The 13,515-nt window shown below is 42.7% G+C and overlaps 2 protein-coding genes across 10 annotated transcripts in view; one reads left to right on the top strand and one right to left on the bottom strand.

The window, feature by feature from the left end:
* FBXL13 (F-box and leucine rich repeat protein 13) overlaps nucleotides 1-4,144 on the bottom strand; it is a 97,605-nt gene extending 93,461 nt beyond the window's left edge. The window contains exon 1 of one of the 8 annotated variants that reach the window (XM_065049137.1): nucleotides 3,885-4,144. In XM_065049137.1, coding sequence (XP_064905209.1) covers nucleotides 3,885-4,002 — 118 coding nt within the window. In that variant the 5' untranslated portion in view covers nucleotides 4,003-4,144. Of the gene's footprint in view, nucleotides 1-2,903; nucleotides 3,329-3,884 lie in introns of those variants that run through there. The other 7 variants (XM_065049141.1, XM_065049139.1, XM_021296025.2 and 4 more) reach the window with 7 other exon arrangements.
* Nucleotides 4,145-4,201: 57 nt separating this feature from the next.
* Nucleotides 4,202-12,141, top strand: ARMC10 (armadillo repeat containing 10). Of its 2 annotated transcripts, none has more exons than XM_065049154.1 (6): nucleotides 4,202-4,361; nucleotides 5,554-5,699; nucleotides 6,763-6,897; nucleotides 8,177-8,353; nucleotides 9,393-9,464; nucleotides 10,642-12,141. In XM_065049154.1, exons 1-6 carry the CDS (start codon nucleotides 4,226-4,228, stop codon nucleotides 10,894-10,896), a joined length of 921 nt encoding a protein of 306 aa, XP_064905226.1. In that variant the 5' UTR covers nucleotides 4,202-4,225; the 3' UTR covers nucleotides 10,897-12,141. The 2 variants fall into 2 exon arrangements, with proteins under 2 accessions (XP_064905226.1, XP_064905227.1); XM_065049155.1 differs by lacking the exon at nucleotides 10,642-12,141 and adding an exon at nucleotides 9,605-9,968.
* The last annotated feature ends 1,374 nt before the right edge of the window (nucleotides 12,142-13,515 follow it).

Here is a 13,515-nt window from a genome sequence, read left to right as displayed (position 1 = left end):
TTCTTGCAGGCCCTCTATGCTTTTCCAGAAGCACCTACTAAAGTTGAGATGTATGTTTTCTTGTTGAATATTGAAAAACGAACTAAACAGGTTCCACAAAATCTCTGTGTTCTGTGAAGCTTGGATAAAAGCCCTTGACCGCAGTTGGTTTGATGTGTTGTGCCTATTGCCTTTTCCTGCTCACCAACACTATGCGCTTGTGGGTTTTGTGCCCGTTTGTGTTTCCTGCATCCATTTGCTGACTCACCAGCAGCTTGTGAGGCGCTTGGGCAGGGAACATCTTTTGACAAATGTACAGCAAATCGCACAACATAACAACCTGAGTCATCACCTAGCTTTCTAAGCATTACGATGATGATGACTATTACAAGAAGTAGTATGTGAGATCAATACACCAAAAAAAATTTACCTAGAAAGATATTAATTTTGTTATTTTGATTTGTTGCTACAAATGTTTGTTATTTCCCAGCCTCATACTTCCAGTGCTGTGTTCACTGTATGTTCAAACTACATTACCACTTATACATTCCAGCTGTTCCACAACACCTTGCTTGAATTTCAATGCAGTGTTAGAAATATTAAACATCATCATTTCATCTCTACCTGCAATAAGAGACTACACCCTAAAACCAGGTGCATTTTGCCAAGACAGGAAAAGCCTGCCATGCTCAGGAGGAGCAAGGTGAGCAGCAGCAATTAGCAGTGGTAATGAAACCGAGGCAAAGCTGTGACAAAACGGTTGTCAGCTTGGTCTCTTCTGGAGACCCCGAAAGTCTGATCTGCTGCTGCTGTTCCCGTGGTGGGAAGAGGAGGAAAAGTGGGTGTGCGAATCACTCAAGGCCTCCAGGGTTGGCCAGAAGGCTCAGCCTTCAGTTAACCCAGAGCCAAATGCCTGGCTTCTCTCAAAGGCTTCTCTCTTCCAGCCATCACTCCATTCCTCTTCCTACCACTGAGCCGTTTGTCCCTCGTAGCAAAACTCATTTGGATCACATGGCAGAAAAATCTTAAGCCAGCTCTGCATCCATATTGTAAGAATATAGCTACTAACAACAGGGAAAGTCGTCACACGCATTGTGTTTGCAGGATTACAGTTTGCATGACTTTTTATGCATTCTGGTTAAAAGTAAATCTGGATGAGAACTGAAAGAGAGAAATCAGGCAGGAATGAAAGACTCAGACACAGCAGGGAATACCAAATTATTTGGATATGATTACCTGGAGTCCAGCTGCGTTTGGACCATGTTGAAACCACAACCTAATTACAAAAAGACTTAAGCAAATGGCCATTTCAGAACTCTATATCCTTAATTTTGAGAATATGTGTATAAATGTTCACAGGTCTCAGCTTAGTTTTGATGTACCTTAATACAGGGACCACTATAATCTCATTTATCTTTGCATGAAGCATAATGTAAGTTCATAAATAAATTAAAATATAATAAAATTAAATAGCAAATATGGCTAGATATCGGCAAGCACCGGCCTCTAAGAACCAACAAAAAATGCTAAAAAGACCTTACACAGGCTAAATTTTAACTGGATCTTTTTAGAAATTCCATTTAATCTTAACCTTAGTTCTTTCATTTTTAGCTTAGTAACTTAATGCCACTGTTGCTATAGAGGTATTTATAACTTTTGCTTGGAAATGTAAATATGAGCTACTTTTGAAGTGCTGAATCAAGAAATACACCTCACGCAGACACATCTTGTCCTTTGTTTTTCTGTGCTTAAAAAAAAACCAAAAACCAACCAGAAAAACCCCACAAACCCCCAAAACAACAACAAAACCCAAACAAACAAACCACCACACAAACAAAAAAACAAAACAATGATCAAGAGATAGACTCTTAGGAAATGTACTCAGTCTGCGTGGCAGTGCTGCTCTATGATTATTCTAATTGGCTCAAGATTTCTTTATTAATGTTTCCATGGAAATCCTGGCTGTAATAGCCGCTTGCAAATGGGATCTATTTTATGGGTAGCATAAAAGTATCGGGACGTCTGTTAAACTTGTATTTGTGCATTATGCCTTTGTGTCAAGGAAACCAAAAAACGGCTGCTGCAGGCTTTGAACCTGGCAGAGATTCAAAGAGGTTTTGTCAGAGATAAAGAGGAAGGAACCCAAATAAATACAGAGAATCAGGTAAGAATCCTAAAGGCAAACCCGCCACCTCACAGCCCTTTACATTGTGCCAGTTTTACTCTTTAACATTCCATGGAAGTTTATTTACTCCTGAGCCACTAAATATCTAATCCACCAACATGACATCTGAGACGCGGTTCATCACCATCTTCACCTTTGACAGGCCAATAAAACTAGATTGTAGCCACAGCGCTCAACAAGGAGGGAAGTATCCAGCTGAAACCTGGAGGTACTTCTGTAATCAAAACTAAAGAACTTAAGCACATCTAGGGCGGGTGCCAATGCAGATCACTGTGTTTGCCCTCGTTCCAGTCATCGTTTGAGTTTAAATATGGATTAAGAAGTAGAATGACCTTGTTCCACCTGCTATTAACAAGCAGAAGAACAAACCCATGCCCCACACCAGACGAGAGCGGCCTCAGGGGTGTGAAACACCTGAGGGAGCCGACGAGCCGGCCCCGGGGCACTGCTGAGGGGCAAGGGGGACCCTGCGGAGGGAGGGGAGGTCGCCTCCCTCCCACGGATCCCACCGACTCTAGCGGGGACGACCAGCCGGGTTGTGGCGGGTCGGGGGCGGCTCAGAGGACTGCGACCCCCACCCCGCGGGGGCTGCCATGGCGCGGCCGGCCCCGCCGCCCTCGGGGAGTCCCGGGGACGCAGGAGGGAGGGGAGGCGGGAGGTGGCCCTGTCCCGCTGCTCGCTATAGCGGGGGACGGCGATGAGGCAGCCGCCCGCCTTCGCGGAGGTCTGTTGCCGTTACCTCGTAGACATCGAGGAGGTCGTGGCGGCTGAAGTACGCCCGGAGCTCGGGGCTGGCGGTCCTGAGGGCCGCCATGGCGGCGCCGGGCCCCGCTGCGGCGGCCGTCGCGTAGCAACGGGCCCGCGGCCCGGAGCTGCCCGGGCCCGGGTGCCCGCGGCCCCTTTGCTGCCCGGCGCCCTGCAGCCGGCGGGGACAGGCGCCCTGTCCCTGCTCCACGGACGCCTGGCACCCGTGTCCACCCCTGCCTGGTCCCCACTGCCCATCGAACGGGGCAAGGAGCGGTAACAAGACCTTCGTGTGCTTGGAGGCGCAGAGAGGAGAATCTACCAGCTCCTGCTCCGAGGGGTCGCAGAGAGCCCGGCCAGCCCGGCACTGCCAGCGTTCCCTGGCCGGTGCTTCGCTCTCCCCTCCAGCCCCGTTTCCAGCCCCGTTTCCAGCCCAGCGCTACCGGTGCGTTCCGCTGCTGCCACAGTGTGCCGGGGGGCAGGTGTTGAGTGTCCAAAAGGGCAGCAGCTAGAATTTTTTCAGGGTGGTTGCGTGTGGTCTAATTAACGTCTTTATAAACGGCTTAGTAGCTATTAAAAATCGCATTTTTGTTTTCCTCCCAGGCCCCTGGCTGCAGCATCCCTCCCCAGGGGGAAGCCTGTTGCAGTGCAGGTGGTCAGGCTGACTTCACAGAATCACAGGATGTCAGGGATTGGAAGGGACCTGGAAAGCTCACCCAGTCCAATCCCCCTGCCGGAGCAGGAACACCCAGATGAGGTTACACAGGAAGGTGTCCAGGCGGGTTTGAATGTCTCCAGAGAAGGAGACTCCACAACCTCCCTGGGCAGCCTGTTCCAGTGTCTGTCACCCTCACTGAGAAGAAGTTTCTTATCAAATTTAAATGGAACCTCCTGTGTTCCAGTTTATACCAATTGCCCCTTGTCCTACCGTTGGTCGTCACCGAGAAGAGCCTGGCTCCATCCTCCTGACACTCACCCTTTACATATTTATAAACATTAATGAGGTCACCCCTCAGTCTCCTCTTCTCCAAGCTAAAGAGACCCAGCTCCCTCAGCCTTTCGTCACACGGGAGATGCTCCACTCCCTCCATCATCTTCGCTGCCCTGCGTTGGACTCTCTCCAGCAGTTCCCTGTCCCTCTGGAACTGAGGGGCCCAGAACTTGGGGGCGCGCGTTATGTTTTCTTTTAAAATAAAAAACGTATCGTATCGTCACTACGGACACACGGGCCCCGGCTGCCGGCGGGAAGGGGGAGCGGGGCTGAGCCGCGCCGGATGGGGCGGTGGCTTCCGCAGGCGGGCGGCGGCGGGCGGGGAAATGGGGGAGCGGCGGGGGGCGGCGGTGCGGGCGGCCGCCATGGTGCTCGGGGCGGGCGCCTGCTACTGCCTGTGGCGGCTGGCGGCGAGCGGCCGGCGGGGCCCAAGGGCTGCGGCCGCCCCGGGCCCGCCCTCAGGTGAGGCGCAGGGCGGGCGGGAGCTCCGCGGCGCCGCTGCGGGCCGAGCGGCCCCGGCCGGGCCCCGCCGTGCCGGGGATCGCGGGGGAGGCCCCGGGCGGCCGTGGCGGGGCCGGGGCGGTTCCAGCCCCGCCTCTGGAGCGCGGCCCCGGGGGCAGCTCTGCTCGGTGTGGCGGTGCCGCTGGCTTAGTGTCGTCCCGCTGGCAGCCGGGCGGCGGTTTTAAAGGGCTCCAAGCATGTTCTATTTTTTAAAAAGCCCAAGTTATTTTTTTAAGCCACCTAAAGTGTATGTTCTATCAGTGTATTTACTTCCTGGTCTTGTTTTTTTTTTTTGCTATCCTATTCAAAGCCAAGCAAAGTGTTTATATGAGGGTGAGGATAGAAGACAATTTTGTTTTACAGGCTAGCTTTTTTATTAACTTAGACCTCTTTTTTCTGGTTGTTTTTTTTTCTCCACAGAACACTATGATGTTTGACTAGTGGGAGGGTGGCAGCAGATATGTGGAATTGTAAAGGGCTGTTTATCTTCTCAAAAGTCATTTTGAGTCATCTGTGAGCAGCGCAGTAGTCACGGATCGGTGTTCAGGCTGTGCAGCTAGATAAATAGTTCTGCCTCCAGCCGGCTGGAAATGGTCTTTGATGGCATTTGCGTTACCCTTTTATGAAAGCCTTGTACTCCATAACATCATCCTGACTCAGAAACAGCCTTCCTCAGTTGGCCAAGTGATGCAATTCATAACACTGTGGCTGTTACTTTGTCAAAGGGCCTCAGGGTACTAGAAAAACATCATTATCATGATTTCTGGAAGTAGTAGTCTGCAAGTTGGAAGTTTTGCTTCCCTACCGCATCCAGACAGATTTCTGCATTTCATTTCAGGCGACATAAGGGGGGAAAAATTAACAGGTTTGGTGACTATTCCCAACAATTTTGCTGCTGGTTAACTAAAGAGTAAGGTACCCCAAGCTTTTATTAGGTATTTCTTTTATTTAATACTTTGAAAAGAGGTGGTCAGAGGACTCGGGGTGGGGAAAAGGATTGTAGTCCTGCTGTTGTAAAAGATGGTTGGGTACAATTAGAACAACGTGTCCTACAATTGAGAGCTAGACCTCAGCTTAGTGAAAAATGCTAAGTGGTAACTAAGTGAAATGTCTCAAACTTAGTATCAAGTATTTCATTTTTAAACACTGACAGACAACAGTACTCCAGTGTCAACCCATGCCATGGATGCGGATGCTCTACAGAAACTTATTCATTTGCTCCAGGTCACAGATGATCCATTAATTCAAGAGCAAGCTTTAATCACTCTCAGCAACAGTGCTGCCTTCTCTGTAAATCAAGTAAGTATTGTTCTGCAGAAAACAGCAGTGATTCAATACCAGTCAGGATGGAAGATGAGAGGTGCTGTTTTGCTGAAGAGTGACGCAGGACTGAGAGCTAGTATAGCTTGTGTTCTAAAATCCGTTTAATGTCTATGCCTTAATTTCTGCTAGCCCAAATAATATCATTTACCAGCTTTGCAAAGTTTATCTCACCTTAGTGTTTGTACAACTTAATGTCTGTACAGAGTTCCATATTTTAGAAGTGTAAATATGAATATATCTTTTGTTGTATGCCATTTACATCTTAGCAGCTTTCCAGCTATCCGGTTGCCTGTGAATCAGTTGGAAATATGATACAGAAAAACTCTGAGCTGGGTGTGGATTTTTATGCCTTTGCAAAGGTTTGACCTCCAGGGCCCCACCCTTTGTTTTTCCTTCTTTATTTTTTTTTTCTTTTATATAAAACTTATGACATGTCTATTCCAGCTTCTCAAAGCTGTTTTCTTAATATAAATCTCTCAGAATAGAACGTAATCAAATCCCAAGGCACATTGGCCCATTTTTCATTTTCTTGAAAACAGTGCATGTTTTTTTCAGTGATGGTTAGAGTGTGAGAAAGAGTTTTTTCTTAAAATTCAAATGTAATAGAAAGATAAAGTTTCAGAACTTCTACTTATAGTAACATAAAGCTTTATCTTGGGATTCTGTTCAGTCAGGACTTTTAGCTACTGTGACCTGGCTCATCTATTCTATAAACTCATTATGCAATAACTGTCTTTGATTCTTTATAATCTAAAATGCTTTAAGCATGCTTTGCAGGGCAGATTTTAAAAGTGAAGGTGTTGTGCCATTGTCAGGTAATACTTTGACCCTAAGCAGGTCTATTACAGAATCACAAAATGTTCTTAATGGAAGCAATAAAGCAATATCTGCTGACACACTCTCTTCAAACAGAATAGTCTGTTCTGGAAGTCTTCATTCACAGTTTCCAGTTGAGTTAAAATGGAAAGTCTGAGGAAAGCCTTCAGCATTTAATGTAAAAGTTGAAAAAATCATATTAAATATCTGCTTTATATTTCAGGATATAATTCGAAATTTGGATGGCCTTTCCGTTATTGGAGGGATGCTCTCAGATTGCATTCCCAAAGTCAAAGAAAAAGCACTAAATGCACTTAATAATTTGAGTATGAATATTAAAAATCAGGAAGAGATACAGGTAAGTTTCTGAAAGAGAAAAATCAGAGCAATTGGGACATAGGAGACAGTACAGGCCTTTCAGTACAACTACAAGCTGGGATGCCAAAATATTTTGAGGTTGGCTGTACAAGTCAGCAGATCTGCATGATCTCTGTGTCCCAAGGCCAGAAGGAGAACTCGAACATGCACCACATCACTGACACTGACTTTTTTTTTAAAAGACAGTTTGGAAACTCAGCAGCTTGCCTTCAGCTTTTGCAAAATGCTATTAGAGATTGTGCTGCTAAGATTATAGTGGAATTATGTGAGACAAGGTGATTTCCAAACACATCTAAAAGATCATCGTGGTTGTTTAATAGGCTGGATTGCAGACTGAACGTAGCGTGACTTCTTAGGCATGGGAGAAGAAAACAGTAATTGATCCCCTGGGTTTATATGAGACAGATTTTTCAGGGTGATACTTTCTTCTTAAAAACTAGTGTGTAATAAGTCCCACTGGTAAATACAGTAGATGGCAAGGATGAGAAAGGACCAACTATCAAAAGAGCATCCACTTCTGACATGAGCAGATTAATCAATAGCTCAAGAAGTGTCCAAGCAGTGAGCTGACACATTTGAAAATTTTTACTAGTTTTTTCATTAGCATGACAAAAAGGCAGTTTGACTGTACATGGTAGTTTGCAGCATCTTTGAGCAACTTTTTTTAGAGTAGTGCTTGCCAACAGCAAATATTTATATAGGCACAGAGGTAGCAAACAACTCGTTTGGAAAAAGCAAAGTAATTTTTTTTTCTTAGTTAGAACTCCACGATTCATCGTATACTGTCATCCAGAATAAAATCTGGTAAAAAGTAGTTGTTAAACGTCAGTTGTTATCGCTGTTCCTGAGGAGCCACTCCAGTGAATGGGCCACATGGTTAGAAAAAAGCATTTCGTTCCAAGACTTGTCCTTAGCTTGTTCTCAACATTTAAGAAGACCTTGGTTGCTGTAAGTGATTTTCTAGAATAACTCCTTAAAGAAAATGCACCACTTCTGAGATTGAGTCAAAGAGATTGGCTTTTCAGAGCAATTTATGCTTCTGGACGGTTAGTGAGCTTAACTCTGTGATGTCTGCTTATATCATGGCAATAGAACATTCGAATGTTCTTGTTTCCAAGAACGTTGATCAGGTTATGTATTCAGTCAGCACTGTTCAAGAGGTATTTACACTACTGTGGCTAGGCCACTGATAGTATTTCTGAATACAAAATCTGCTCGTATTAAAAAAATGTCTTTTTATCTCCTTCCCTTTTCCCCAGGTATATATTACACAAGTTTGTGGGAGTGTTGAGTCAGCTCCCCTGAACTCTGATCTGCAGGTGGCTGGACTCAGATTGCTGACAAATGTGTCTGTTACCAGTGACTACCACCATAAGATGATAAACTCCATTCCATGCTTTCTTCATTTGCTTTCAGAAGGAACTGAAAGAACACAGGTACTGCATAGTGCATTGTTACCCACCGTTTATGGAGCTGCTTTACTTGCGTTTTTTACTCTTTTTGTAAAATGGTTTAGAGTGGGCTTATGAAATCAAATATTCATTAATTATAGCAGATAGTGCATAAAATACATAAAATATGGATCTATATTACTTAATATAAATTCAGGAAAAGGGGAGGAAGGGAATCTTGATACTGCAACTACTGAGCTAGAGCTCTAGCAAACCGGTGCTGTGTGCACTCCTGCTGTCCTGTGCCTTTGCTGTAGCAACCCCAGAATCTCTTTTGCTCGCTGCACATTGCTGCTGCGTCACAGGGCAAGGAGGATCTGCACGCGAAAGGCTTCACCGATGCGTGAATCTTTCTAGGGAAACACACCAAGCAGTGATAACCTCAGCTGTGGATTTCTGTTCCCTTATGCTCATTACATCTCTTGTAACTCTAGTGACTGCCGTGGGAAATGGTGCTTATTTGTGAGTTATTGTAATGTTGTAAGAAAATAAAAGCTTCAAATAGGGACCAAATTCGGTGGTTATTCACGATGTCATGAGCCGCAATGTACTTAGTTGCTCTGTCAGATCAAAACTAGTTTTCCAAAACACAAATTTCTACTTCACTAAGCAGACCTGTTTTACTTAACTACATTTGGTCTTTTCCTAGTGTTTAGTTAAAAGGTTAGTGTCACAAGGTCCAGGAAAGTACACATGTATTTGGTTATACTTCTGATCACATTTTAAATAGAGTACTTAACTATCCTCTGTATATTTTAAAAATATTCCGTATTTTGCCTGCTCAGTTGTTTATGTTTCCTCATGTTGATGTTTAAGGCAAACTGAATTTGCTTCTAAAATACCTATACTTAGTACATATGTTCTATAGACTCCATAAGCTTTGTTTTTCCCATACCAGCACGGAACTCAAGGTGTTAGTTGTCCCATTCTTTTCCTGTCCAAGTGGACCCTGACATTATTGATGCCCAGCGCTGCTGTACTTGCCGGTTTGGGAGCTTGCAATGAACTTGTATGTTCATTTCAGATTCAAGTTTTGAAAGTACTTGTGAACTTATCTGCAAACCCAGCCATGACAAGACATCTTCTTAGAGCTCAAGTAAGGTTCTTGCTGTTTCATTATATTTTTAGCATTTATGTGGATATGTGTGCAGCTATGTGCATATATTAGAATAATTTTAATGTGTTAGAAGTATATATGCAACTCCTGAGTAGCTAGAAGTGCATATTCCTTCACAGGCCATCCTTCCAGAGCGTGGTGTAATACAGACACCGTGCGTGCAGAGAGTCATACGGCCAATGGACTTGAAGACAGTTGGTCACGCTGCCTGTGCACCATTCCGGATAGTCAGTGACATGCAGAAGCTTGTTCTTCCTTCCACCAAAGCTGTAAAACCATGAACTTTTGTATATGATGTACCCCGTACCTTGATAAGTTTCAAAACCAAACCTCAAATCTAATTTCCAGACATGCAGACCAGGTACAAACATCAAATACAACTGGTACTATAAATGAGCCTTCTCCACAGCTGTTTCTACAGCTAACGTACTCTACTTAAGGGGACCAAAGTCCACAGAAATCCCCACCCCTTTACTCAAACACAGCCATAAGACTCTTCTCTAAGCACTGTAGGTGAAACTTTCCCTGTGCGTTTACTTATGTCTTCATGGAGAACTTTATCAGACGTTTGCTGCTGCTGGCCTAGGCATACAGGTTTAGTTCAGGTGTAGCCTTTCCTCACACCAAAACACAGAGTCGGGGACTGGAGCGGTGCTGCATCCTCCTCCACCTCCCCTAAACAAGTGGCTTTTATTTTTGAGCTATCTGCCATGAACAAAGCTAGTCTAGATACTACCAGCTTTTCATTATTAAGCCATTATTAAGCTAAATACTTGGTTCTCTGTTAAAAGCGTATCCATTTACCAGATGTGCTAACATTCAGATTGCTGCAGAGGGCAAAAGCAACATTATTGAGAAGAAAAGCAGATCCTCTCTTCCAAATGGGACTTTTCCAGACAGCCACATTTTGGAGATTGGAAGTACAAAGCATTTATATTAGCCTGTGATGCACAAGCTGGTCTTTTCTAAAGAGGAAACGCGTGTGCTGTGCAAGTTTCTGGTGTGCTTTCACAGCATATGGAGTCCGGGTAGTTCACAGAGTTTCTGTTCTACATGATTTAAGTGCGGATTTATTTATTTATTTTGAAGTTACAATAATTAGTTACATGGACTTACTGCTGCTGATTAAATATGGATTATTTCTTGAAAATCCTAGGTGCCGTCACTGCTGTTACTTTTTGACACCTCTATAAACAGAGATATTCTGCTTAGAGCCCTGGTGTTTGCTGCAAACTTGAAAAAGAACATGAAAATTGAAGATAGCGCTGGGATTCAGGACCAATACAGCGAGGATTCCGTTTTCTTTACACTGTGCAGGGGCTCTGCCCCCTTTGCTCAGAAACTGGCATCTTTATTGCATCATCCGGATACAGAAGTGAAAGAGCAAGTTGTGAGAATATTAACACAATAGTGATTTTTTTTAAAAAAGACTGACCTGATGAAAATATCAAATCTTAAGAATGCTGTGCTAAAAAAACCCCAACAAACAAACAAATTACTGAATACCACCATATTACTAGGTACAAATCAGTTGCTACAAAAGAGAATGCAATGTCTTTAATATAGAGGGAATAACAGATTTCTTTTATAAGCAAGATAAAAGCAATAGTGTAATTATTATTGAGATGCCACTGTACAGCTTGTAAATGTACACAGAGGGGGAGGAATAGTTTAAGACATGAAAACTTCCATACGTGCACAAACATTTTAAATGGACGAGTAAACTCAATCAAAACATTGTCAATGCCAAAGAATTTTTGTTGTCCTAAATATTTACAGCTGTTGAATAAATACCTCTGTAGAATGGTGCATTAAAGATTTAGGAATTAAAGATAGGTATTTATATTTTATTAATCTGATATTTACTAAATGGGTGCACCCAAACCTTAGAAAATATTAAATAAGAACAATAAACTGTCCTTGGCTTCCTACAAAATTAGTGTGTTCAATGAAAGCTGTGTACTAAAGTTACCCAGCCTATGTTTTTTCACCATACCTGCACAGAATATTTTCTAAAACCACATTATCAAATACTTAGTCTATCCATTCCATTTAGCCAAACTGCAGTGCAGTTAACCAGAGTCATGCAAGGTTTCCACATCTTGCTCTAAAATTGTCACTTTAAGGAAAGCATACATATTTTTCAAAATATTTTATTATGAGTCAAGTATTATCTACAGTTGCAATTCAACACTCTCAGTGTTATTAAAGAAGTCTAGGAGAGCAGTATCATACACATCTTTACAAAAGCTTCCTGTAGCAGCCCTCGAGCCGCTTTCCCTGGAGACCCTCACTCCTTTTTCTCTCCAACTGGAACGTCATCAGAGTAAATGCTTCTGTTGAGTTAGCCCCCATAAAGTTTTAGTCATCCAAGCAGCATTAATTCAAAATGAAGTGAAATACATATGAACATCATTGTAAAAGAACCCGAAGGAAGTTTTACTGATGAACGTAAAACATAGTAGAAAGCCCTCCATACTAAAATGATACTAAAACTTCCTGACCACTGCATCATAAAGTGTGAGATGTAAAGGCTAGAAAACAAGTTTTTCACTTTACATTTTAAAGAGACCTGTATTACCTGTTACCAGATACTTCATCCTTCTAAGTTAATATACCCACTCTGTTCTTAATAAAATACTACTCTCTCCTCTTTCTTTCTGGATATTTATTTTCAGTAGGCAACTTTGCAAATAGCTAAAGCTGCAAGAAAAATGTGACCTTGAAAATACAACATATCGATGTCCTGATCAATCCAGGGGTCAAGCTACATGTAACTGATTTATCTATGGAGGTAGTTTTAAGTCATCAGGAATACAATTAAGGCAGAAATAGAAGTTGGCCTGATTCCCAGTCACAACCCGGGTAACTGCTGCATTGACACTGAACTTCTCTTTCTCCTTCCCACCGCTCCAAAGACACTGTTCATTTTATAATAAGCAAATTACATTACAATCACTTCATGTTTTTGCCACTTTTTGTAGATTTAATTTTTTTCTGCTTCTGTATTTAATAAAAAAAACATAAAGGCTAGGTCAGACACTCAGAATTCACCAATCCCATCTTTCTCTTCTGTCGGGAACTCAGACTAGGCTGTTCTAGGTGTATCTGATACCATATGTTTTCTTAAGCTCAGCAATGGAGATGTCTGGATGTCCTTCTCCATGTTCTCCAACCTAAAAATAAGTTTTTCAGGTATCTTTGTGATAAGTAAAGTTGATCTTTTATCCTCCACTTTGACAGCTGACAGAAACAAGCCACCATTGTCCCCTTTTCTAAAAATACTTGAAATCTTGTTTTCTCAGTCTTCTATTTCTGGTCTAGAAAGACCTATTTTAAAATGTTTAGTTTGTAGAGCAATGCTACTGAGATGTTTTACAATTATGCAAGACTTCCCAAAGTGTGTTCATACAAGTGTGTCTAATTTTCTTTATCCCACACCCTAGATGGAATCATATCAGCACCAAGCAAGGTGTAACAATCACCATTCTACATACAAATACTGTGAATTAATGGACCCCCCGAACAAAACATACACCATCCTGACATTTAGCGTCTGATCCTTGTAAGTCAGGACCTCTCTGCTATGTGGCTGCTTATCTAGTTATTCTGTATTTTATTTTTATTCTTTCTTTGTGAAGTATAGGATTTTACAAATAGTCTACTGATGATTTTTAAAACTGAAAACCAAACAAACAACAACTTCAGTTTTAACCATGTCCTTCAAAGTACTCAAAACATCCTGCAGCTTCCTGTCCTTCACAATATTATGAACATGTAATATGCATTATGTTATCTAAATTATTGTGTAAATAATGAAGCCTAAGAGTTCATCTGAAATACCCCCCCCCCCCAAATTAACACTTTTAAACAAATTCTGGTGAATCCATCTAGACCACACTAGAATTAACTTTTCAAATAAAGAAACTTTGATGTTTGTCAAATATGAATCCCAAAGGAATATAAGCCATTTTCTCTTACATACAAGTGTAATCCTCTGTTCCAGAACCCCTCCTCAGCAGGAACGTGG

This window comes from Columba livia, chromosome 1 (genome assembly GCF_036013475.1).
Source record: "Columba livia isolate bColLiv1 breed racing homer chromosome 1, bColLiv1.pat.W.v2, whole genome shotgun sequence".
NCBI classification, from domain to species: Eukaryota; Metazoa; Chordata; class Aves; order Columbiformes; family Columbidae; genus Columba; species Columba livia.
The sequence above is the reverse complement of the archived record's forward strand: the minus strand, read 5'-3'. Positions and strand labels throughout refer to the sequence as shown.

Coding starts and splice junctions, on each gene's coding strand:
- ARMC10 (XM_065049154.1), top strand. CDS start 4,226: ATGGGGGAGCGGCGGGGGGCGGCGGTGCGGGCGGCCGCCATGGTGCTC. Junction 4,362..5,553: donor CGCCCCGGGCCCGCCCTCAG/GTGAGGCGCAGG, acceptor AAACACTGACAG/ACAACAGTACTCCAGTGTCA. Junction 6,898..8,176: donor AAAATCAGGAAGAGATACAG/GTAAGTTTCTGA, acceptor CCTTTTCCCCAG/GTATATATTACACAAGTTTG.